At 44.8% G+C, this 25,202-nt stretch overlaps 1 protein-coding gene across 1 annotated transcript in view; it reads left to right on the forward strand.

The window, feature by feature from the left end:
* LOC110536231 (palmitoyltransferase ZDHHC8B) overlaps positions 1-25,202 on the forward strand; it is a 117,749-nt gene that overhangs the window by 83,677 nt on the left and 8,870 nt on the right. Inside the window, exons 2-8 of the mRNA XM_021621881.2 lie at positions 9,500-9,621; positions 13,687-13,844; positions 14,966-15,138; positions 15,471-15,573; positions 15,777-15,868; positions 16,851-16,986; positions 17,243-17,360. Of these exons, the coding sequence (XP_021477556.1) occupies positions 9,500-9,621; positions 13,687-13,844; positions 14,966-15,138; positions 15,471-15,573; positions 15,777-15,868; positions 16,851-16,986; positions 17,243-17,360 (902 nt within the window). The remainder of the gene's footprint in view (positions 1-9,499; positions 9,622-13,686; positions 13,845-14,965; positions 15,139-15,470; positions 15,574-15,776; positions 15,869-16,850; positions 16,987-17,242; positions 17,361-25,202) is intronic.

Raw genomic sequence — 25,202 nt, forward strand, 5'->3', positions numbered from 1 at the left:
CGGCCAGCTCTAGGAAGAGTCTTGGTGGTTCCAAACTTGAATGATGGAGGCCACTGTGTTCTTGGGGACCTTCAATACTGCAGACATTTTTTGGTACCCTTCCCCAGATCTGTGTCTCAACACAATCCTGCCTCGGAGCTCTAAGGACCAATTCCTTCGACCTCATGGCTTGGTTTTTGCTCTGACATGCACTGTCAACTGTGGGACGTTATATAGACAGGTGTGTGCCTTTACTAATCATGTCCAATCAATTGAATTTAGCACAGGTGGACTCCAATCAAGTTGTAGAAACATCTCAAGGATGATCAATGGAAACAGGATGCACCTGAGCTCAATTTCGAGTCTCAAAGCAAAAGGTCTGAATACTAATGTAAATAAGGTATTTCTGTTTTTTATTTGTAATAAATGTGCTAACATTTCTTAAAAGCTGTTTTCACTTTGTCATTATGGGGTATTGTGCGTAGATTGAGGATTTTTTTTAAATGTAATCCATTTTAGAATAAGGCTGTAATGAAATGTGGAAAAAGTCAAGGGGTCTGAATTTTACGAATGCGCTTTTGTGTGTGTTTCTAAATTCAGAAAAAAAAGAACAGCCCCTTTTACAGGACCCTGTTTTTCAAATATCATTCTTAAAGATCCAAATAACTTCACAGATCTTCATTGTAAAGGGTTTAAACACTGTGTCCCATGCTTGTTCAATGAAACATTAACAATTAATGCACATGCACCTGTGGAACGGTCGTCAAGACACTAACAGCGCACAGACGGTAGGCAATTACGGTCACAGTTATGAAAACTTAGTACACTAAAGAGGCCTTTCTACTGACTCTGAAAAACACCAAAAGAAAGATGCCCAGGGTCCCTGCTCATCTGTGTGAATGTGCCTTAGGCATGCTGCAAGGAGGCATGAGGACAGCAGATGTGGCCAGGGCAATAAATTGCCATGTCCGTACTGTGCGACGCCGAAGATGGCGCTACAGGATGAACAGATGATCATCTTCGCAGTGGCAGACCACGTGTAACAACACCTGCACAGGATTGGTACATCCAAACATCACACCTGCGGGACTGGTACAGGATGGCAACAAAAATTATCAGAGTTACACCAGGAACGCACAATCCCTCCATCAATGCTCAAACTGTCCACAATAGGCTGAGAGAGGCTGGACTGAGGGCTTGTATGCCTGTTGTAAGGCAGGTCCTCACCAGACATCACCGGCAACAATGTCGCCTATGGGCACAAACCCACCATCGCTGGACCAGACAGGATTAGCAAAAAGTGCTCTTCACTGACGAGTCGCGGTTTTGTCTCACCAGGAGTTATGGTCGGATTCGCGTTTATCGCCAAAAGAATGAGCGATACACAGGCGATTTCAATGCTGTGCATTAAAGGGAAGACATTCTCCTCCCTCGTGCTAACTTTCCTGCAGGCTCATCCTGACATGACTCTCCAGCATGACAATGCCACCAGCCATACTGCTCGTTCTGTGCGTGATTTCCTGCAAGACAGGAATGTCCGTGTTCTGCCATGGCCAGCGATGAGCCCGGATCTCAATCCCATAGAGCACGTCTGGGACCTGTTGGATCGGAGGGGTAGGGCTAGGGCCATTCCCCCCAGAAATGACCTGGAACTTGCAGGTGCCTTGGTGGAAGAGTGGGGTAACATCTCACAGCAAGAACTTGCAAATATGTTGCAGTCCATGAGGAGGAGATGCACTGCAGTACTTAATGCAGCTGGTGGCCACACCAGATACTGACTGTTACTTTTGATTTTGACCCTCCCTTTGTTCAGGGACACATCATTCCATTTCTGTTAGTCACATGTCTGTGAAACTTGTTCAGATTATGTCTCAATTGTTGAATCTTGTTATGCTCATACAAATATTTACACGTTAAGTTAGCTGAAAATAAACGCAGTTGATAGTAGTGAGAGGACGTTTATTTTTTTGCTGTATGTATGTATGTATTTATGGTATATATGTTGAAAGTCAATATATATATAAAATACAATTAAAATAGTTTTTAACAGGGTGTGTTTTTTTTTTACCCTCTCAGGTACAGTTGAAGTCGGAAGTTTACATACACTTAGGTTGGAGTCATTAAAACTCATTTTTCAACCACTCCACAAATTTCTTGTTAACAAACTATAGTTTTGGCAAGTCAGATAGGACATCTACTTTATGCATGACACAAGTAATTTTTCCAACAATTGTTTTCAGACAGATTATTTCACTTATAATTCACTGTATCACAATTCCAGTGGGTCAGACGTTTACATACACTAAGTTGACTGTGCCTTTAAACAGCTTGGAAAATTCCAGAAAATTATATCATGGCTTTAGAAGCTTCTGAAAAATAATATAAATTAGCCTGATTTAATTGGAGGTGTACCCATGGATGTATTTCAAGGCCTCTTTGCTTGACATCATGGGAAGACCTCAGGAAAAAAATTGTAGACCTCCACAAGTCTGGGTCATCCTTGGGAGCCATTTCCAAACGCCTGAAGGTACCACGTTCATCTGTACAAACAATAGTATGCAAGTATAAACACCATGGGACCACGCAGCCGTCATACCGCTCAGGAAGGAGATGCGTTCTGTCTCCTAGAGATGAACGTACTTTGGTGCAAAAAGTGCAAATCAATCCTAGAACAACAGCAAAGGACCTTGTGAAGATGCTGGAGGAAACGGGTACAAAAGTATCTATATCCACTGTAAAATTAGTCCTATATTGACATAACCTGAAAGGCCGCTCAGCAAGGAAGAAGCCACTGCTCCAAAACCGCCATAAAAAAAGCCAGACTACGGTTTGCAACTGCACATGGGGACAAATATTGTACTTTTTGGAGAAATGTCCTTTGCTCTGATGAAACAAAAATAGAACTGTTTGGCCATAATGACCATCGTTATGTTTGGAGGAAAAAGGGGGAGGCTTGCAAGCCGAAAGAACACCATCCCAACCGTGAAGCACGGAGGTGGTAGGATCATGTTGTGCTTTGCTGCAAGAAGGACTGGTGCACTTCGCAAAATACATGGCCTCATGAGGAAGGAAAATTATGTGGATATATTGAAGCAACATCTCAAGACATCAGTCAGGAAGTTAAAGCTTGGTCACAAATGGGTATCCAAATGGACAATGACCCCAAGCATACTTCCAAAGTTGTGGCAAAATGGCTTAAGGACAACAAAGTCAAGACATTGGAGTGGCCATCACAAAGCCCTGACCTCAATCCCATAGAAGATTTGTGGGCAGAACTGAAAAAGCGCGTGCGTGCAAGGAGGCCTACAAACCTGACTCTGTTACACCAGCTCTGTCAGGAGGAATGGGCCAAAATTCACCCAACTTATTGTGGGAAGCTTATTGAAGGCTACCTGAAATGTTTGACCCAAGTTAAACATTTTAAATGCGATGCTACCAAATACTAATTGAGTGTATGTAAACTTCTGACCCACTGGGAATGTGATGAAAGAAACAAAAGCTTAAATAAATAATTCTCTCTACTATTATTCTGACATTTCACATTCTTAAAATTAAGTGGTGATCCTAACAGACCTAAGACGGGGAATTTTTCTAGGATTAAATGTCAGGAATTGTGAAAAACTGAGTTTAAATGTATTTGGCTAAGGTGTATGTAAACTTCCGACTTCAACTGTAGGTAGGTAGGTAGGTAGGTACAGTGGGGCAAAAAACTATTTAGTCAGCCACCAAATACTTAATTGTCCACCATAATTTGCAAATAAATTCATTAAAAATCCTACAATGTGATTTTCTGGATTTTTTTTCTCATTTTGTCTGTCATAGTTGAAGTGTACCTATGATGAAAATTACAGGCCTCTCATCTTTTTAAGTAGGAGAACTTGCACAATTGGTGGCTGACTAAATATTTTTTTGCCCCACTATAGGTAGGTAGGTAGGTAGGTAGGTAGGTAGGTAGGTAGGTAGGTAATCAAATCAAATCAAATCAAATTTTATTTGTCACATGGTTAGCAGATGTTAATGCGAGTGTAGCGAAATGCTTGTGCTTCTAGTTCCGACAATGCAGTAATAACCAACAAGTAATCTAACTAACAATTCCAAAACTACTGTCTTATACACAGTGTAAGGGGATAAAGAATATGTACATAAGGATATATGAATGAGTGATGGTACAGAGCAGCATAGGCAGGACACAGTAGATGGTATCGAGTACAGTATATACATGAGGTGAGTATGTAAACAAAGTGGCATAGTTAACAAAGTGGCATAGTTAAAGTGGCTGGTGATACATGTATTACATAAGGATGCAGTCGATGATATAGAGTACAGTATATACGTATGCATATGAGATGAATAATGTAGGGTAAGTAACATTATATAAGGTAGCATTGTTTTATGTGGCTAGTGATATATTTACATAATTTCCCATCAATTCCCATTATTAAAGTGGCTGGAGTTGATTCAGTGTGTTGGCAGCAGCCACTCAATGTTAGTGGTGGCTGTTTAACAGTCTGATGGCCTTGAGATAGAAGCTGTTTTTCAGTCTCTCGGTCCCAGCTTTGATGCACCTGTACTGACCTCGCCTTCTGGATGATAGCGGGGTGAACAGGCAGTGGCTCGGGTGGTTGATGTCCTTGATGATCTTTATGGCCTTCCTGTAACATCGGGTGGTGTAGGTGTCCTGGAGGGCAGGTAGTTTGCCCCCGGTGATGCGTTGTGCAGACCTCACTACCCTCTGGAGAGCCTTACGATTGTGGGCGGAGCAGTTGCCGTACCAGGCGGTGATACAGCCCGCCAGGATGCTCTCGATTGTGCATCTGTAGAAGTTTGTGAGTGCTTTTGGTGACAAACCAAATTTCTTCAGCCTCCTGAGGTTGAAGAGGCGCTGCTGCGCCTTCTTCACGATGCTGTCTGTGTGAGTGGACCAATTCAGTTTGTCTGTGATGTGTATGCCGAGGAACTTAAATCTTGCTACCCTCTCCACTACTGTTCCATCGATGTGGATAGGGGGGTGTTCCCTCTGCTGTTTCCTGAAGTCCACAATCATCTCCTTAGTTTTGTTGACGTTGAGTGTGAGGTTATTTTCCTGACACCACACTCCGAGGGCCCTCACCTCCTCCCTGTAGGCCGTCTTGTCGTTGTTGGTAATCAAGCCTACCACTGTTGTGTCGTCCGCAAACTTGATGATTGAGTTGGAGGCGTGCGTGGCCACGCAGTCGTGGGTGAACAGGGAGTACAGGAGAGGGCTCAGAACGCACCCTTGTGGGGCCCCAGTGTTGAGGATCAGCGGGGTGGAGATGTTGTTGCCTACCCTCACCACCTGGGGGCGGCCCGTCAGGAAGTCCAGTACCCAGTTGCACAGGGCGGGGTCGAGACCCAGGGTCTCGAGCTTGATGACGAGCTTGGAGGGTACTATGGTGTTGAATGCCGAGCTGTAGTCGATGAACAGCATTCTCACATAGGTATTCCTCTTGTCCAGATGGGTTAGGGCAGTGTGCAGTGTGGTTGAGATTGCATCGTCTGTGGACCTATTTGGGCGGTAAGCAAATTGGAGTGGGTCTAGGGTGTCAGGTAGGGTGGAGGTGATATGGTCCTTGACTAGTCTCTCAAAGCACTTCATGATGACGGAAGTGAGTGCTACGGGGCGGTAGTCGTTTAGCTCAGTTACCTTAGCTTTCTTGGGAACAGGAACAATGGTGGCCCTCTTGAAGCATGTGGGAACAGCAGACTGGTATAGGGATTGATTGAATATGTCCGTAAACACACCGGCCAGCTGGTCTGCGCATACTCTGAGGGCGCGGCTGGGGATGTCGTCTGGGCCTGCAGCCTTGCGAGGGTTAACACGTTTAAATGTCTTACTCACCTCGGCTGCAGTGAAGGAGAGTCCGCATGTTTTCGTTGCAGGCCGTGTCAGTGGCACTGTATTGTCCTCAAAGCGGGCAAAAAAGTTGTTTAGTCTGCCTGGGAGCAGGACATCCTGGTCCGTGACTGGGCTGGATTTCTTCTTGTAGTCCGTGATTGACTGTAGACCCTGCCACATGCCTCTTGTGTCTGAGCCATTGAATTGAGATTCTACTTTGTCTCTGTACTGACGCTTAGCTTGTTTGATAGCCTTGCGGAGGGAATAGCTGCACTGTTTGTATTCGGTCATGTAGGTAGGTATAATAATAATAATAATAATAATAATAATAATAATAATAATAATAATAATAATAATACTGGCTGTTTTTCTACTTGGCAAGTGGGATTATTAGGTGAAAGCAGTGCAGATTCGCGTTGGACTGTACTCCTCTAGGATTTTTTCTCCCTTAACTACCTTTTTGGTATTACCCACATGATATAGCGCTGCTTTGCCATACTCACAGAAGCTGTGGGAACCGACTATCCACATGGGCACTGATACAGGTGGTGTTTCTGGTCCCTGTTACTGGTTGACTGACCCTCCTCCAGAGCAGAGGCTGGGTGCTTATTCACTGACCCTCCTCCAGAGTAGAGGCTTGTTGACTGACCCTCCTCCAGAGTAGAGGCTGGTTGACTGGCCCTCCTCCAGAGCAGAGGCTGGTTGACTGACCCTCCTCCAGAGTAGAGGCTGGTTAACTGGCCCTCCTCCAGAGCAGAGGCTGGTTGTCTGACCCTCCTCCAGAGCAGAGGCTGGGTGCTTATTGACTGGCCCTCCTCCAGAGCAGAGGCTGGGTGCTTATTGACTGGCCCTCCTCCAGAGCAGAGGCTGGGTGCTTATTGACTGGCCCTCCTCCAGAGCAGAGGCTGGGTGCTTATTGACTGGCCCTCCTCCAGAGCAGAGGCTGGGTGCTAGTTGACTGGCCCTCCTCCAGAGCAGAGGCTGGGTGCTTATTGACTGGCCCTCCTCCAGAGCAGAGGCTGGGTGCTGGTTGACTGGCCCTCCTCCAGAGCAGAAGCTGGGTGCTGGTTGACTGGCTCTCCTCCAGAGCAGAGGCTGGGTGCTGGTTGACTGGCTCTCCTCCAGAGCAGAGGCTGGGTGCTGGTTGACTGGCCCTCCTCCAGAGCAGAGGCTGGTTGACTGGCCCTCCAGAGCAGAGGCTGGTTGACTGGCCCTCCAGAGCAGAGGCTGGTTGACTGGCCCTCCTCCAGAGCAGAGGCTGGGTGCTGGGGATCACTGTGAGTCACCATGCTCCCCCAGGCCTGCTAGCACAGCATCCCATTCTCCTACCTACAGTACACACTCCACTCTGAATAATTGAACAGAGCAGAGGGGGAAGGAAGAGGCAAGATGGAGAGAGGATCACCTCCATTAACAGATGCCAGGAAATCAGTGATCTGTGTGTGCATGGGTGTGTGCATACAGTCTGTGTGCACTGTGTGTGTGTAAAGCAGTAACACTGATTGAGCAGGCATGATCAAAGAAGGGTGGTTCCTCGAAACCGCTGCCTCATTTAGACCAACAGAAAGCCCCATCTGTCTGTCTGCCTGTCTATCTATCTACAGTGTACCTATGGCTGGCTACACTTAACCACCCTGCATTGTGGCTCAGGTGGGCCTCTAGAAGGGGACCCAGCAGGGGCGATGAGGCATAGAGACCTTTTTTGGGCTCATACAATGTCTTGACATTTCTACTACATTTTTCTTCTACATTTACTTGGTATTCTTGATTGCAGCATTTTCCAGGTATCTTTGCATATTTCACAGTATGTGATGATAAATAAGCCTGTGGATAAGATCAAGCTTGACACACAAAATGTCTTAGTGATTCTGTTTAAATCCTGGACTAGGTTTTCCAGAACTCCCAGTAGGTGGATATACAGATTTTGTGCTTATTCCCTCCTGATTGCAGGAATCTTTCAACCAGGATTTAGTGAGATACCACTGTGGATGGTACATACTAACACACTGCCTATGCGAGCTGTCTGTCTGTATCCATGCCCGGTCTGTCTGCAACTCCCTCTCTAATTACAGGAAATGTTAGACATTGTAATATAGCTCAGCCCTGCACCCAAGTATAGCCCTTTCCTCATGTGTCATCATCTCTAATTGACTTTTATATCTGAGGCTGAGAGGAGAGCTGATCTGTTCCATGTATGGCTGATGATGCCATTGTTATTATTTCTGAATCTCAAGAGGCGAAGAAGCAATTCCAGCTTTACACCGTGTCCTCCTTTTTGCATAGTTTTCCCATTTGCGCAGGATTAAAGATACTGAAAATCTTGTTTCCACTGCTGTGTGTGTGTGTGTGTGTGTGTGTGTGTGTGTGTGTGTGTGTGTGTGTGGTAGAGGTGATGATTGTGGGTATGGAGAAGGAGGGGGGTGCAGCAGTAACCCATTTGCATCTCCCCTCCATCCCTCATTTCATAGGCAACATGTTTACATATAAACTTAGTAAAAAAATAAACATCCCTTTTTCAGGACCCTGTCTTTCAAAGATAATAAATACAAATCCAAATAACTTCACATATCTTCATTGTAAAGGGTTTAAACATGGTTTCCCATGCTTGTTCAATGAACCATAAACAATTAATGAACCTGCACCTGTGGAACAGTCACTAAGACACTAACAGCTTACAGATGGTAGGCAATTAAGGTCACAGTTATGGAAACTTAGGACACTAAAGAGGCCTTTCTACTGACTCTGAAAAACACCAAAAGAAAGATGCCCAGGATCCCTGCTCATCTGTGTGAACGTGCCTTAGGCATGCTGCAAGGAGGCATGAGGACAGCAGATGTGGCCAGGGCAATAAATTGCCATGTCCGTACTGTGAGACGCCTAAGACAGAGCTGTTGGGAGACAGGACGGACAGCTGATCGTCCTCACAGTGGCAGACCACATGTAACAACACCTGCACAGGATCGATACATCCAAACATTGGAGGGTGAGGGCTAGGACCATTCCCACCCAGAAATGTCCAGGAACTTGCAGGTGCCTTGGTGGAAGAGTGGGGTAACATCTCACAGCAAGACCTGGCAAATCTGGCTCAGTCCATGAGGAGGAGATGCACTGCAGTACTTAATGCAGCTGGTGGCCACACCACCAGATACTGACTGTTACTTTTGATTTTGACTCTCCCTTTGTTCAGGAACACATCATTCCATTTATGTTAGTCACATGTCTGTGAAACTTGTTCAGATTCTGTCTCAATTGTTGAATCAAATATTTACACTTGTTATGTTTGCTGACAAACGCAGTTGACAGTGAGAGGACGTTTCCTTTTTTGCTGAATTTATGTAGATTCATATGTGCGCATCTAATTGTGCATTTGTGTGTCATTCATTGTGTGCCTCCTATGTCAGGGTAGCCTAGTGGTTAGAGTGTTGGACTAGTAACCGGAAGGTTGCAAGTTCAAATCCCCGAGCTGACAAGGTACAAATCTGTCGTTCTGCCCCTGAACAGGCAGTTAACCCACTGTTCCCAGGCCGTCATTGAAAATAAGAATTTGTTCTTAACTGACTTGCCTAGTTAAATAAAGGTATAATAAAAAAAGAAATGTCTGAACCCTCAGATATCACTATGTATGAATGGAGTTTCCTAACTGCTGTCCTCTCTCCTCTCCAGGTGCCCCTGGTTGACCAACACGATCTCCCCCGCCGTGCCTCTCTACAATGGCGTCGTCTTCCTATTTGTGCTGGCCAACTTCAGCATGGCTACCTTCATGGACCCTGGAGTCTTCCCCAAAGGTCAGTTCCCTTTTAATTCAATTCAAATGTATTTATATAGCCCATCGTACATCAGCTGATATCTCAAAGTGCTGTACAGAAACCCAGCCTAAAACCCCAAACAGCAAGAAATGCAGGTGTAGAAGCACGGTGGCTAGGAAAAACTCCCTAGAATGGCCAAAACCTAGGAAGAAACCTAGAGAGGAACCAGGTAATGTGGGGTGACCAGTCCTCTTCTGGCTGTGCCGGGTGGAGATTATAACAGAACATGGCCAAGATGTTCAAATGTTCATAAATGACCAGCATGGTCCAATAATAATAAGGCAGAACAGTTGAAACTGGAGCAGCAGTACGGTCAGGTGGACTGGGGACAGCAAGGAGTCATCATGTCAGGTAGTCCTGAGGCATGGTCCTAGGGCTCAGGTCCTCCGAGAGAGAGAAAGAAAGAGAGAATTAGAGAGAGCACACTTAAATTCACACAGGACACCGAATAGGACAGGCTGAGACAGGAGGGGTCAGGAGACACTGTGGCCCCATCCGAGGACACCCCCGGACAGGGCCAAACTGGAAGGATATAACCCCACCCACTTTGCCAAAGCACAGCCCCCACACCACTAGAGGGATATCTTCAACCACCAACTTACCATCCTGAGACAAGGCCGAGTATAGCCCACAAAGATCTCCGCCACGGCACAACCCAAGGGGGGGCGCCAACCCAGACAGGAAGATCACATCAGTGACTCAACCCACTCAAGTGATGCACCCCTCCTAGGGACGGTATGAAAGAGCCCCAGTAAGCCAGTGACTCAGCCCCTGTAATAGGGTTAGAGGCAGAGAATCCCAGTGGAAAGAGGGGAACCGGCCAGGCAGAGACAGCAAGGGCGGTTCGTTGCTCCAGAGCCTTTCCGTTCACCTTCCCACTTCGGGCCCAGACTACACTCAATCATATGACCCACTGAAGAGATGAGTCTTCAGTAAAGACTTAAAGGTTGAGACCGAGTTTGCGTCTCTTACATGGGTAGGCAGACCGTTCCATAAAAATTGAGCTCTATAGGAGAAAGCCCTGCCTCCAGCTGTTTGCTTAGAAATTCTAGGGACAATTAGGAGGCCTGCGTCTTGTGACCATAGCGTACGTGTAGGTATGTACGGCAGGACCAAATCAGAGAGATAGGTAGGAGCAAGCCCATGTAACGCTTTGTAGGTTAGCAGTAAAACCTTGAAATCAGCCCTTGCCTTGACAGGAAGCCAGTGTAGGGAGATTAGCACTGGAGTAATATGATCAAATGTTGGGGTTCTAGTCAGGATTCTAGCAGCCGTATTTAGCACTAACTGAAGTTTATTTAGTGCTTTATCCGGGTAGCTGGAAAGTAGAGCATTGCAGTAGTCTAACCTAGAAGTGACAAAAGCATGGATTAATTTTTCTGCATCATATTTGGACAGAAAGTTTCAGATTTTTGCAATGTTACGTAGATGGAAAAAAGCTGTACTTGAAATGGTCTTGATATGTTCTTCAAAAGAGAGATCAGGGTCCAGAGTAACGCCGAGGTTCTTCACAGTTTTATTTGAGACGACTGTACAACCATTAAGATAAATTGTCAGATTCAAGATTTCTTTGTTTCTTGGGACCTAGAACAAGCATCTCTGTTTTGTCTGAGTTTAAAAGTAGAAAGTTTGCAGCCATCCACTTCCTTGTGTCTGAAACACATGCTTCTAGCGATGGCAATTTAGGGGCTTCACCATGTTTCATTGAAATGTACAGCTGTGTGTCATCCGCATAGCAGTGAAAGTTAACATTATGTTTTCGAATGACATCCCCAAGAGGTAAAATATATAGTGAAAACAATAGTGGTCCTAAAACGCAACCTTGAGGAACACCGGAATTTTACTACTGAAAGTGTCTGTATGAGATGAATGGGTCTCTCTCTCTCTCTCTTTCTGTCTGTCTCTCACTCGCTCTCTCTGTCCGGGTCTTTTCAGTACCCATTAGCCCACAACGCCTGTTTTAGCTAATAACTGGGCCCTCTCTGCACCATGCTATGCATGACTTACAGGCCTGTGACCTGGCAACCAAGTCCTGGTCGAGGTTACGAGGCCCACTGCTGCTGCCTTAGAAAAAATACTGGCAGTACTTGATGGTAGTCAGCTGTTAGTAACGGTAAAGAAAGGGAAACACTGTGTGTGTGTGTGTGTGTGTGTGTGTGTGTGTGTGTGTCATCCACTCTCCTGGGGGATGGCCCGGCCCCTATGTTTAGTATAATGATCGTTGAATGTGGCCCATTTACACCTTATGGTTGTAGCATGCTTGTAACATAATAAGCTCCGGTCTTTAAGAACTACTTGTCCCCCCATAAACAGGTAATAATCGTTACAGCACATATGACACAGCCAGGTTCATGTATCTTCCTGAAGTGGTCTCTCCTTACTGTGGTTGTTGTGGAGATGGAGTGTAGAGCTGCAGTAGTTTGATAGAGAGAGTGTTACAGAGGGAAACACATGCCCACTATATTGAGATGCCTGTGGCCACATGGATAATCCTACTGCTCCTGCCTCCACACACTGTATCTGTGTGGGGAGAAACAAACTGCAGTTAAATCCCTGCTTCTAAGAGCGGTATGGCCTCAGGGGTATATTTCGTAGATCCTACCCTGTCAATACAATCCTCATGAGCTGTCATCTCTGCTGTTTGGAGCTAGGCTGTATCTGACAGTTTATTCCTTTATCTTCAATTTGTGTAAATCTGTGTATGACGTACAGGACCAGTCAAAAGTATGGACACACCTACTCATTCAAGGGTTTTTCCTTATTTTTACTATTTTCTACATTGTAGAATAATAGTGAAGACATGAAAACTATGAAATAATACATATGTTGTAACCAAAAAAGTGTTCATCAATTGTTGTTCTACGATGTAGAAAACAGTCCAAATAAAGAAAAACCCTTGAATGAGTAGGTGTGTCCATACTTTTGACTCGTACTGTATGTACAGTGAATGTGACTACCAGGTTCAAATGTAAAGGCTTCTATTGTTCTGTAATGTAAAGCCTTGACAGCCTTGAAATGTAAAGGCCTATATTGTGTATTGGATGATAAAGCCTCATTAATTTGTCTGCTGACGATTGTTTTTAAAGAGCAGACTGCAGGGGAGATGTTTACATTCAGTTTCCCAGTCGGTTACCTTTTAAATCTATTTGAAGAGTCTGAAAACTCATAACAACCGTGAAGTCTCTCAGTAGGATTGTGTGTGTGTGTGTGTGTGTGGTTGTTCCAAGTGTAAGAATCCCATGACGATCATCCTTCAGGTTGAATGGGCTTTTTGATTAACCAAAAGACATCACATTTTATTTCCTATCTTACTCCAGAGCAATACACTTCACATAGAAATATTGTCAAGTGGCCCATTGTGCAAAGATCTACATAAACTCTGGAAATGTACTCGTTCAGAAAGACAGTGGAAGTCCAATGAGTAGGGTGTGCAGTTGATGTGATTTGATGTCATTTTTTTTGTCATCCATCATAATGCAGGTCCTCTGGGCTTTAACCATTACACAGTAATGGTTAAATACATCCAACCAACCTTTAAACTCAAACTTACGTGTGTGTGTGTGTGTGTGTGTGTGTGTGTATATATATATATATATATATATATATATATATATACACATGCACAGAGTAAACGCTGCTGTTCTATTATATACTATTGATTCCACTGCCCACTTTATATTTGTAAATCCAGTCCATTATTACGATGCATACTACCTATTCTATCACTTCTTCCACTTGTTATTTTTGACTGAACTCTTTTCATTGATATTATTGATTCATGTTCTGCATTGTTGAGGGAGCTAGCACCTTTTATACCTGCTGTAAACTGTGTATGTGACATGCATTTAATTTAGATTTGATGCCAAAGATGTGGGCTACAAAATGCATATTGTTTATAAAATGTAAATTTGTACAGACAGCTAACCATGGGAGTTAGCTTAATTTAGGTCTACCTCCTATTGCCCCTGTCAAATGGAATCATAAATCAGATTGTGTGTTTGTGTGTGTACTTGCCTGCTAACATGATCTCTCCCCTTGTGACAGCGGATGAGGATGAGGACAAGGACGATGATTTCCGGGCACCTCTCTACAAGAATGTAGAGATCAAAGGAATTCAGGTCCGGATGAAATGGTGTGCCACCTGTCACTTCTACAGACCGCCCCGCTGCTCTCACTGCAGTGTGTGTGACAACTGTGTGGAGGTAAGACAGACACAGACAGACAGACACAGACCGACAGACACCACACTCTAGCCCATTTGTCAGCCGTTGACATTTCAATATGGTGTTAGCCTTGTTTCTATGTGTGACCTCTACAGTTAACTGATGGTATGTGTTCACAGATAAGACCTGTCAATATACTGTGAACAATGTTATGTGGATTGCAATCATGTTTTACACCACATCCAAGCAACATTCAGTAAAACAGAAGATTGGTTTCATAACTTTGTTTTTCCCATTTGAAGCTCCACTCTCCAGCTGTGTTGCTCTCCCAGTAGCCTACTGATGCGGCTGTGTTGCTCTCTCAGTAGCCTACTGATGCGTCTGTGTTGCTCTCCCAGTAGTCTACTGATGCGTCTGTGTTGCTCTCCCAGTAGCCTACTGATGCGGCTGTGTTGCTGTCCCAGTAGCCTACTGATGCGGCTGTGTTGCTCTCCCAGTAGCCTACTGATGCGGCTGTGTTGCTCTCCCAGTAGCCTACTGATGCGGCTGTGTTGCTCTCCCAGTAGCCTACTGATGCGGCTGTGTTGCTCTCTCAGTAGCCTACTGATGCGGCTGTGCTGCTCTCCCAGTAGCCTACTGATGCGGCTGTGCACCTCTCTTTCATGTACAGTCTATCTCTTCATAAAATAGTTTAAATCTGACTTTGAACTTAAGGTTGTGAGGCAGCCTCCTATATTTCAGTCAAACTACTTACACTGGTTCTGTGTTCTTCAGTAGACGCTCAACCACAATCAAAAACAAAGTCAGCTAAAGTCAGTAGATGTTTCTAAAAACTCTAGAAATCTGACTTATGCAAATCAGAGATGATGGAATTGATTGAAACATCTCTGTGGAGTGTGTGAATACACTGAAGAGCTTTTATCATGTAGTATGATCCTGTTAATTTCCACTCTACCCTATGACCATCTCCTAACACCCATCCATCTCTCTCTGTCTCTTCCCAGGACTTTGACCACCACTGCCCCTGGGTGAACAACTATCTATCCACCATCCTAAACACCAATCTCTCACTCTCTCCTCAGGACTTTGACCACCACTGCCCCTGGGTGAACAACTATCTATCCACCATCCTAAACACCAATCTCTCACTCTCTCCTCAGGACTTTGACCACCACTGCCCCTGGGTGAACAACTGTATCGGGCGTAGGAACTACCGTTACTTCTTCCTGTTCCTGCTGTCGCTAAGCATCCACATGGTGGGCGTGTTCTCCTTCGGCCTGCTGTTCGTGCTGCACCACATGGAGCAGCTGGGCACGTTGCACACCACCGTCACGTATCCTTCCACACTGACGCCAGCCGGGTCTCATTTCACCTTCTATTGTATCAAAACTAGGGCCTTTTGTGGTCTGGTCTGAAGGCCCTGGGGAAAAGTGTGTCTGATCATTAAAATGGACCACCAGAATGGCCCCCTCATTTTCTATGGGTTGACAATCACATCCTTGCAGGTGGATTGTGATAATGTTTGATTGTTGTATAGAGAATATAAAGTAGTTGTCTGAATGGCTCCGTGGCAGCCATACAGTCGTTGGTGACAGCGCAGGTTGGCTTGCAGCTGCTAAAATGGCTCCTAACAACGTTGCGCTCTCCTTTACTACATATATGAAGTCTAGTGGTGATGTGTATAGCAGGGCTCTTCTTCATTCCAGTCATAGGCCTGACAGGCTTCCATATGGTCCTTGTCGCCAGAGGTCGCACCACTAACGAACAGGTGAGAAGGGGCACAGCTAAGAGCGGCTTAACCAGACACACACACACTCACAAACATACAGTACATTCTACCATGTATCACACAGGACACAATATCAGCATTGCAGCTTCACTTGCCAACTCAAATCTGCTAGCTAGTTCTAGCTGTGTGTGTGTTCAGGCCTTGCGTCTTCCCCCATTCTAACAAAGCCTTCTGTTCCTCAGGTGACGGGCAAGTTCCGTGGAGGAGTAAATCCCTTCACGCGGGGTTGCTGTGGCAACATCAAGTATGTCCTGTGTGCTCCCCTGGCGCCCAGGTAAGGAGGACATGGTTTCCTACTGTAGGTCAGGGGGTGTGGGTGGTGGGAGCCGGATAGACGGGCAATAAAAGGTCAGCGGTCACAATCGACCCAGCGTCGTCCGGGTTGAGGATGGTTTGGCCGGGGGTGCTTTACTTGGCTCATCACGCTCTAGCGACTCCTTGTGGTGGGCCGGTGCCTGCAGTCTGACTTCGGTCGTCATATGAGCGGTGTTTCCTCCGACACATTGGTGTGTCTGGCTTCTGGGTTAAGCGAGCAGGAGGACGCATGGCTCGACCTTCACCTCTCCCAAGCCTGTTGGGGAGTTGCAGCAATGAGACAAGATTGTAATCATGAAATTGGGGAGAAAAATATAAATGTTTTTAAAAAAGCTCAGCGGTAACCAAGACCAACGGGGTTGCCATGGTACCTGTTCTGCTGTAGTCATTCTGAGTAGACTGCTGAGATAGAACTGCAGCAATGTCCAAAGAGGTAGGTGCGTGTGTGTGTGTGTGTGTGTGTGTGTGTGTGTGTGTGTGTGTGTGTGTGTGTGTGTGTTTTCTCTGCCTGGAGGAAGTCACCTATACCCCCAGAGGATGGCTGGGAGAACTGAATCACACAAAAGTTAAGGGGAAATCAAGCACAAACACACATTCAGCAGCCAGACCTCAGAGCCTGATTTAAAGAGACCTTTTGGGAGATATTACACTGATAAAATTAACAGTATACATAGCCACAGATAGACAATACCCAGGTGGAGACTGAAACCGTTTTATTATAGTCATCATCCACCATTGAAATTGCCCCCTACTCCCATATAGAGGAGAGACGACTCAGCGTATGAGAGTTAGCCTGAGTCCTAGATCTGTTTGTGCAGTCTTGTCAAATCCTATGTCATTGTCACCTGACAATAACACAGGAGTTGGCAAGACAGTACAAACAGATCTGGGACTCAGGCTAACTCTCATACGATGAGTCGTCTCTCCTCTCCTCTGTACAGGTACAATGGTGTGGACCCCAGGAAGAAGCCCCCTGTCTCCATCCAACCCCCCTTCATCAGACCAGACCTCTCTGACAGACAGATCAGCATCAAGGTCAGCAACAACGGGATCCACACCAGTATCCTCCAGTCTAAAGTAAGCTTCGGTACATTCAGTAGATACAACAGTCATATTTCTAGTTCCATATCCTATTCCTGGTTTTATTCCCAGTCCTGTTATCTATATTTCACTGAGCCATCTTTCTAGTCCTCTTCAACTGTACTATTCCCAGCCAGTCTCTTTACCTAACCCTGTCCCCCAGTCATATCCTTTGGCCTATCCCTGGTTCTGTTCCTCCACCTGCCGTTCCTTTTAAGACCACTTTTAACCGCTCGTCATCTCCCCTGTCAAGTCCAAGATCAGTCTGGATGGCCTGGCCGTGGATGACAAAGGCCTAGACACCCAGCCTCCGCTACCTCCCAAAGCAGAACGCTACAACCAGCTGAAGAGCCAGCTGACGTCCAGCCAAGGTAATAATGGGCAATCTATGCAAAGTCATTACGTTCCTCCTCTCTCTCCTCTCTTCTCTCTCTCTCAATTCAATTCAAGGGGCTTTATTGGCATGGGAAACATATGTTAACATTGCCAAAGTAGGTGAGGTAGGTAGTATACAAAAAGGGAAATAACTAATAAAAATGAACAGTAAACATTACACTCACAGAAGTTCCAAATTAATGTATATATACTGTGTTGTAACGATGTACAAATGGTTCAAGTACAAAAGGGGAAAAAGATAAGCATAAATATGGATTATATTTACAATGGTGTTTGTTCTTCACTGGTTGACCTTTTCTTGTGGCAACAGGTCACAAATATTGCTGCTGTGATGGCACACTGTGGTATTTCACCCAGTAGATATGGTAGTTCATCAAAATCGGGTTTGTTTTCAAATATTTTGTGGATCTGTGTAATCTGAGGGAAATATGTGTCTCTAATATGGTCATACATTGGGCAGGAAGTTAGGAAGTGCAGTTCAGTTTCCACCTCATTTTGTGGGCAGTGTGCACATAGCCTGTCCTCTCTTGAGAGCCAGGTCTGCCTACGGTGGCCTTTCTCAATAGCAAGGCTATGCTCACTGAGTCTATACATAGTCAAAGCTTTCCTTAAGTTTGGGTCAGTCACAGTGGTCAGGCATTCTGCCACTGTGTACTCTCTGTTTAGGGACAAATAGAATTCTAGTTTGTGAATACGTGGTCTGACATACGATTATTTGGTAAAAGCCAATTTGACATTTGCTCAGTATATTGTTTTCACTTAGAAAATGTACAAGTCTGTTGTTAATGATAATGCAGAGGATTTTCCCAAGGTTGCTATTGATGCATATCCTACGGAAGTTATTGGGGTCAAATTTGTCTCCACTTTTGTGGATTGGGGTGATCAGTCCTTGCTTCCAAATATTGGGGAAGATGCCAGAGCTAAGGATGATGTTAAAGAGTTTTAGTATAGCCAATTGGAATTTGTTGTCTGTATATTTGATCAATTCATTGAGGATACCATCAACACCACAGGCCTTTTTGGGTTGGATGGGTTTTCTTTTGTCCTGTAGTTCATTCAAGGTAATTGGAGAATCCAGTGGGTTCTGGTAGTCTTCAATAGTTGATTCTAAGATTTGTATTTGATAATGTATTTGTTTTTGCTGCTTGTTCTTTGTTATAGAGCCAAAAAGATTGGAGAAGTGGTTTACCCATACATCTCCATTTTGGATAGATAATTCTTCGTGTCGTTGTTTGTTTTGTGTTTTCCAATTTTCCCAGAAGTGGTTAGTCTATGGATTCTTTAATTACATTGAGCTGATTTCTGACGTGCTGTTTCTTCTTTTTCCGTAGTGTATTTCTGTATTGTTTTAGTTTTTCACCATAGTGAAGGCGTCGACTCGGGTTTTCCGGGTCTCTATGCTTTTGGTTGGACAGGTTTCTCAATTTCTTTCTTAGATTTTGTCATTGTTGTTCATTTTCTTCAGTTTTCTATTTGAAATTTGATAGGGAAGCTGAGAGGTCAAATATACTGTTAAGATTTTCTACTGCCAAGTTTACACCTTCACTATTACAGTGGAACGTTTTACCCAGGAACTTTTCTAAAAGGGATTGAATTTGTTGTTACCTAATTGTATTTTGGTAGGTTTCCAAACTGCATTCCTTCCATCTACAGCATTTCTTAATATTACTCAGTTCCTTTGGCTTTGATGCCTCATGATTGAGTATTGCTCTGTTCAAGTAGACTGTGATTTTGCTGTGGTCTGACTGGGGTGTCAGTGGGCTGACTGTGAACGCTCTGAGAGATATATAGTCATAGTTGTGGCTAGGGGGGCATATGGGGGAAGGAATGCTGTCACCTCCAGGCAGATGTTTGTCCCCCTGTGTGCTGAGGGTGTCAGGTTATTGTCCGGTTCTGGCATTTAGGTCGCCACAGACTAGTACATGTACCTGGGCCTGGAAATGATTGATTTCCCCCTCCAGAATGGAGAAGCTGTCTTCATTAAAGTATGGGGATTCTAGTGGGGGGATATAGGTAGCACACAGGAGGACATTTTTCTCTGTTAAGATCATTTCCTTTTGAATTTCTAGCCAAATGTAAAATGATCCTGTTTTGATTAATTTAATGGAGTGAGTTCGGTCTGCTCTACCAAATTAGCATATCCCCTGAGTCCCTTCCCTGTTTCACACCTGGTTGCTTGGTGGATGGGACTACCAGCTCTCTGTAACCTAGAGGGCAACCAGTCTCCTCTATACCAGGTTTCTTGTAGGATGACAATGTCTTTATTTCCGATTTCTTTAATGAAGTCCAGTTTCCTGCTCTTTAGGCCAAAGGCAGATGACCTCAGGCCTTGGATATTCCAGGATGAGATAGTGAAGGCTTTGTGTTCCATAAAGTGTCCAATGTTGTTGGTCATGTGGTTTGGCCCCAGACCAGTAAGTGTGAGCAGAGCCTGTTGAGCATCTGGTACATGCCATTGGCTTGGGCTAGTGTAAGAGTGGGGTTTGGGCCTGGTCATAGAGGCTGTTCAAGTCCATGGTGGAGTGGTGGGCCAGGAAAACATTTGGTTTTGAGGCACAGTCACGGGAAATGCTTGCGTTTACCTGCTGTATGGTAGCAGGGTGTAAGTATTTTTGTGGTAGCAGGGTGGAGATAACCACTTGTGCGTTGGGGAAAGTAGAAGAAGCTTTTTCAATCACTCCCTTCAGTGTTGTGGCCAACCTTTCCTGCTGGGCTCTCAGGTCGTTTGTGCCTGTGTGTATTATTATGTGGCTAGGTGAACCTAGTTGGTCCTCAGACAGAAGGTCTAGGGTGCGCTGGGTGTTTGGACACCAGAGTTTAGACACACTATGTATGGGAAAAGTTTTTTTTTCTTGTATATATTTCCCATTTGAGTCCATAAGGAGTATAATCTGTGCCTTGTGTTTGTCCTCAGTTGGTGTGTGTGTGGGGGGGGGGGGGGGGGGGGCTGACGTGGGGGGTGCTCAGAGCGGGTGAGATCCCCTGGGCATGGGGTTCTTCATTTGTCTGTTCTGCCTGATGTCGACACTATGGCCAGGGTCTGGGGAAGACTGTTCTGCTGTGGTGTCGAGACTTTTGTCGGGAGCTGAGGTGGGCTGTTCTGCTGGCTTATTTGTGGGGGTGGCCACCTCTTGAGTGGGTTGTTCTCTGTCACACGCCATCCCCCTCAACCTCTCCTCCCGCAGCCTGATCCTCTCCTCTAGTGGTCTGTTCTTCTCCTGCTCTTTCTTTTTATATTGTTGAAGTTGTCTCGCCACAGTCCAGAGCGCAGATATGTCTCTCTCCACCTCCAGCTCTCCGGGTCTGGTTAAGAGGGTGTTGTTGTGCTGGAATGTTGTCTGGGTCTGTGCTGACTGGAGTGTAAACACCTGCTGTTCCAGCTCCACCTGCCTTACCTCCAGCTGGGTAAATGTATCCTTCATTTCAATGGGGGGGTAGTACTCTGTGCTGGGAGGTTGACTTTCCGCTTGGGGTTGCTCGTCTGTGGGGTTGTATAATGAAGAGGTCTGGTCTGACCCGCTCGGGGTGTGGGCATCTTTCTCAAGGGAGAGCTTCTCCTGATTCTTTGATTAGGTGAAAGTCCAGCTGAAGCTGTTTGGGGTTGCCCTGTACCATTACTGTTCCAGATTTATAGAGATTGAATTAGCTGACTCAGAGCCCTCGTTGTCTAGTATCCTGAGTTTCCACCCCTCGTTGACACCACCTCTCTTAAGAGAGGTAGTGTGCTAATATAGCACTGTTCCATGCCAGGGGAAGGTTTGTGTGGAAGATGAGGTTGCAGATGTTCCCATTTTTATAATAGTCAGCAAAAAGTGTCTCTTGATTTTCCATAAGGAGCTTCATTTTGTGATCTTATCATTCTTTACATACACAGGGTATTTGAATTACCTCTGAACAGCGGGAGGCAGCTTCTAAGGTCTCTGCATTTGGTTGGAGTAGACTGTTCGACTCTCCTGCCATTGTTGGGCTGAAGGGCTTTGACACCTCTCACTTGACATGTCAGTGCTAGTTGAAGTTGTATCAAGCTTGGCGGCCTTAATTTAGCATTCGGTCCTTATAAAGTAAAGTAATGCATTTTTCTCCTTGGCTTTTGGAAATAAAATATAGCTTCAGACTAAACATTACTCACTCAGTTCCAGGTTGGATGGTGTTTTCAGGTTTCTGTTTTTTTCCAGAGCATTTGTATAGTGTTGGAATAATAATCTTTGGTAGTTGTAAGCCTTCCAGGTGATTCCGTAATTCCGTCCAAAATCAGGTTGTGGGTTTTGGTTTGGAGTGAAGGTTATGTTGTAGAGGGTAGTATCCTGTATATGTTCCTGACAAAAAAATAATCTGTCTCTGTCTCTCTGTGTGTGTGGAAACTTTCCACAGTGATGTTGGTCCATGGTGGCGCGATGGCATCACACACTTGCTGCAGATTTGACGGCAGCCCATTCCATCTTATCGCAAAGATGCTCTTTTGGGTTGAGGTCTTGGGACTTCGCAGGCCACTCAAGTAAACTGAACTCGCTGTCATGTTCCAGGCTATGTTTATCCACTCCTCAATTCTCCAGTGTTGTTGATCGTGTGTTCACTGGAGCCACTTCTTCTTGTTTTTAGCTGATATGAATAGAACCCGGTGTGGTTATCTGCTGCAATAGCCCTCCGTGACAACGATCAACGAGTTGTGCGTTCCAAGATGCCGTTCTTCACACCACTGTTGTACTGCGCCATTATCGGTTTGTGGCCCGCCTGTTAGCTTGCATCATTCTTGCCATTTTCCTTTGATCTCTCTCATCAACGAGCTGTTTTTGCCCACAGGACTACCGCTGACTGGATGTTTTTTGTTTGTCGCACCATTAACACCACCGGTTAACAGAGTGCGGCCGTTTCTGAGATATGGGATCTGGCACACCTGGCACCGACCACGTTCAAAGTCGCTTATGTCACACATTTTGTAAATTCTAACGTTCAATAGAAAAGTAACTGAATGCCTCAATTCCTGTTTGCCTACTTCATATAGCAAGCCACAGCCACAGGACTCACTGTCTGTAGGAGAGATCCATTTTCGTGAACGACCCTGACCTGCAAATACAGTAGGGTAATTGAAAATGCGCTGTACAGTCAGAGACAGAGGAACCATTTTTTGAGATTTTAGATTTTTTTTTTTTTAAGCCTCATTTAGATAAGTTTCTGCTTATAATTTCCAACATTTTGGTCGGCTATTTGTTAGTCAACTTGACTTGCTTAATTAAGGAAATGAAAAGCAGTGAAAACGACCCAACATGTTTCTGATAAGAAACTATCAGTTTGGGGCCTCCCGAGTGGCGCAGCGGTCTACCGCTTGAGGCATCACTACAGACCTGGGTTCGATCCCGGGCTGTGTCACAACCGGCTGTGACCGAGAGTCCGATAGGGCGGCGCACAATTGGCCCAGCGTCGTCTGGGTTAGGGGAGACTTTGTCAGGGGGAGCTTTACTTGGCTCATCGCGCTCTAGCAACTCCTTGTGATGGGCCAGGCGCCTGCAGGCTGACTTTGGTCATCAGTTGAACAGTGTTTCTTCTCACACATTGGTGCGACTGGCTTCCGGGTTAAGTGGGCGGGTGTTAAAAAGTGTGGTTTGGTCGGTCGTGTTTCAGAGGACGCAGGACTCGAGCTTTGCCTCTCCCGAGCCCGTTGGGGAGTTACAGCGATAAGGGGAGAAAAAGGGGGTAAAAAATGTTTAAATATAGATATACTGTTTTTATGATGCTGATAAAGATAACACATTTACATACGATCCCTAACCGTGCATACATTCTCTCAAGATGCTAGAAGAAATCAATAATTTTTCTCCACTCCTGTTCCTGAGTCAAAATGTACATTTGGTGTATCATTTTACTGCAAGGTATGCTTAATTCTGCAGGAGCTAATATTATATTAGGCTATGTGAGAGGATACAGTGCCTTCAGAAAGTATTCATACCCCTTAACTTATTCCATATTTTGTTGTTACAGCCTGGATAAAAAAATCTCACCCATCTACACACAATAATGACAGAAATCTTAACACATTTATTGAAAATTAAATACAGAAATATCTAATTGACATAACTATTCATACCCCTTTGCAATGATGCTCAATTGAGCTCAGGTGCATCCAATTTCCTTTGATCATATTTGATGTCACTACAACTTGATTGGAGTCCACCTGTGGCCAATTCAATTGTTTAGACATGATTTAGAAAGAAACACACCTGTCTATATAAGGTCCCACAGTTTACAGTGGGACCCTATAGCATGAACTTAGAGCAGAAACTATAGCATGAAGCCCAAATAATTGTCCTTAGATCTCCAAGATAGAATCGTGATGTGGCATATATCTGGGGGAGTGTATTAAACCATTTCTAGCATTTCTAAGTTTTGAAGAGCACATGGGTCTCCATCATTGGGAAGAAAATATGGTCACTTCTGCCTAGAGCTGACCATCCAACCAAACTGAGCAACCGGGCAAGAATGCCCTTGGTCAGGGAGGTGACAAAGAACCCAATGACCACTCTGACAGAAGTACAGAGTTCATTGGCTGAGATGGAGAAAACATGAAAGAGTGGCCATGAGAGGGTGGCCAGATGGAAGCCACTCCTGAGGAAAAAAAGGCACATGACAGCACGCCTGGAGTTTGCAAAATGGCACATGAAAGACTCTGAGAGCATAAGGCAAAAGATTCTGCGCTCTGATGAGACAGAAATTGAACTCTTTAGGCTGAATGCAAAGCGCTATGTCTGGAGAAAAAACAGGCACAGCTCATCACTCGTCAACACCATCCCTACTGTGAAGCATGGTGGTGGCAGCATCATGCTATGGGGATGCTTTTGAGCAGCAGGGACTGGGAGACTGGTAAGGATAGAGGGAACAATGAAAGAAGCCAAATATAGGCAAATCCTTGATGAGAACCTGCTTCAGAGTGCAAACGATGTTAGACTGGGACGAAGATTTACAATCCAACAGGACAATGACCCCCAAGCATACAGCTAAAGCAAAGCTGATACAGATGACACAAAGCTGTAATCGCTGCCAAAGGTGCTTCTACAAAGTATTGACTCGGGTGTGAATACTTATGTAAATTATATATATCTGTATTTCATTTTCAATACATTAGCAAACATTTCTTAACATGTTTTCACTTTCTCATTATTGGGCATTTTGTGTAGATGGGTGAAACATCTATTCAATACATTTTGAATTCAGGCTGTAACACAACAAAATGTGGAATAAGTCAAGGGGTATGAATACTTTCTGAAGGCACTGTATAGACCTACAGCCAGTGCCCAGATTTCACTTACTATTCCATTTAACCCTTCTAAACAGTAGACTACATATCCTGTGACGTGCCATATTTGAAGTCCCAGTCTTGTGACATTGAAATTTGTATATTGCCTCAATCATCACACATACAGTGCCTTGCAAAATAATTCATCCCCCTTGACGTTTTCCCTATTTTGTTGCATTACAACCTGTAATTGAAATAGTTTTTTATTTGTACTTCATCTAATAGACATAAATAAAATAATCCAAATTGGTGAAGTGAAATTTTAAAGAATTACTTGTTTTCTTTTTTTAAATGGAAAATTGGTCCCGGCATATGTATTCACCCCCTTTTCTATGAAGCCCCTAAATAAGATCCCCCAGAGTCTGCAACACCACTAAGCAAGGGGCACCATGAAGACCAAGGAGCTCTCCAAACAGGTCAGGGACAAAGTTGTGGAGAAGTACAGATCAGGGTTGGGTTATAAAAAAATATCAGAAACTTTGAACATCCCACAGAGCACCATTAAATCCGTTATTAAAAAATGGAAAAA

The sequence above is a fragment of the Oncorhynchus mykiss genome, chromosome 11, assembly GCF_013265735.2.
Source record: "Oncorhynchus mykiss isolate Arlee chromosome 11, USDA_OmykA_1.1, whole genome shotgun sequence".
NCBI classification, from domain to species: domain Eukaryota; kingdom Metazoa; phylum Chordata; class Actinopteri; order Salmoniformes; family Salmonidae; genus Oncorhynchus; species Oncorhynchus mykiss.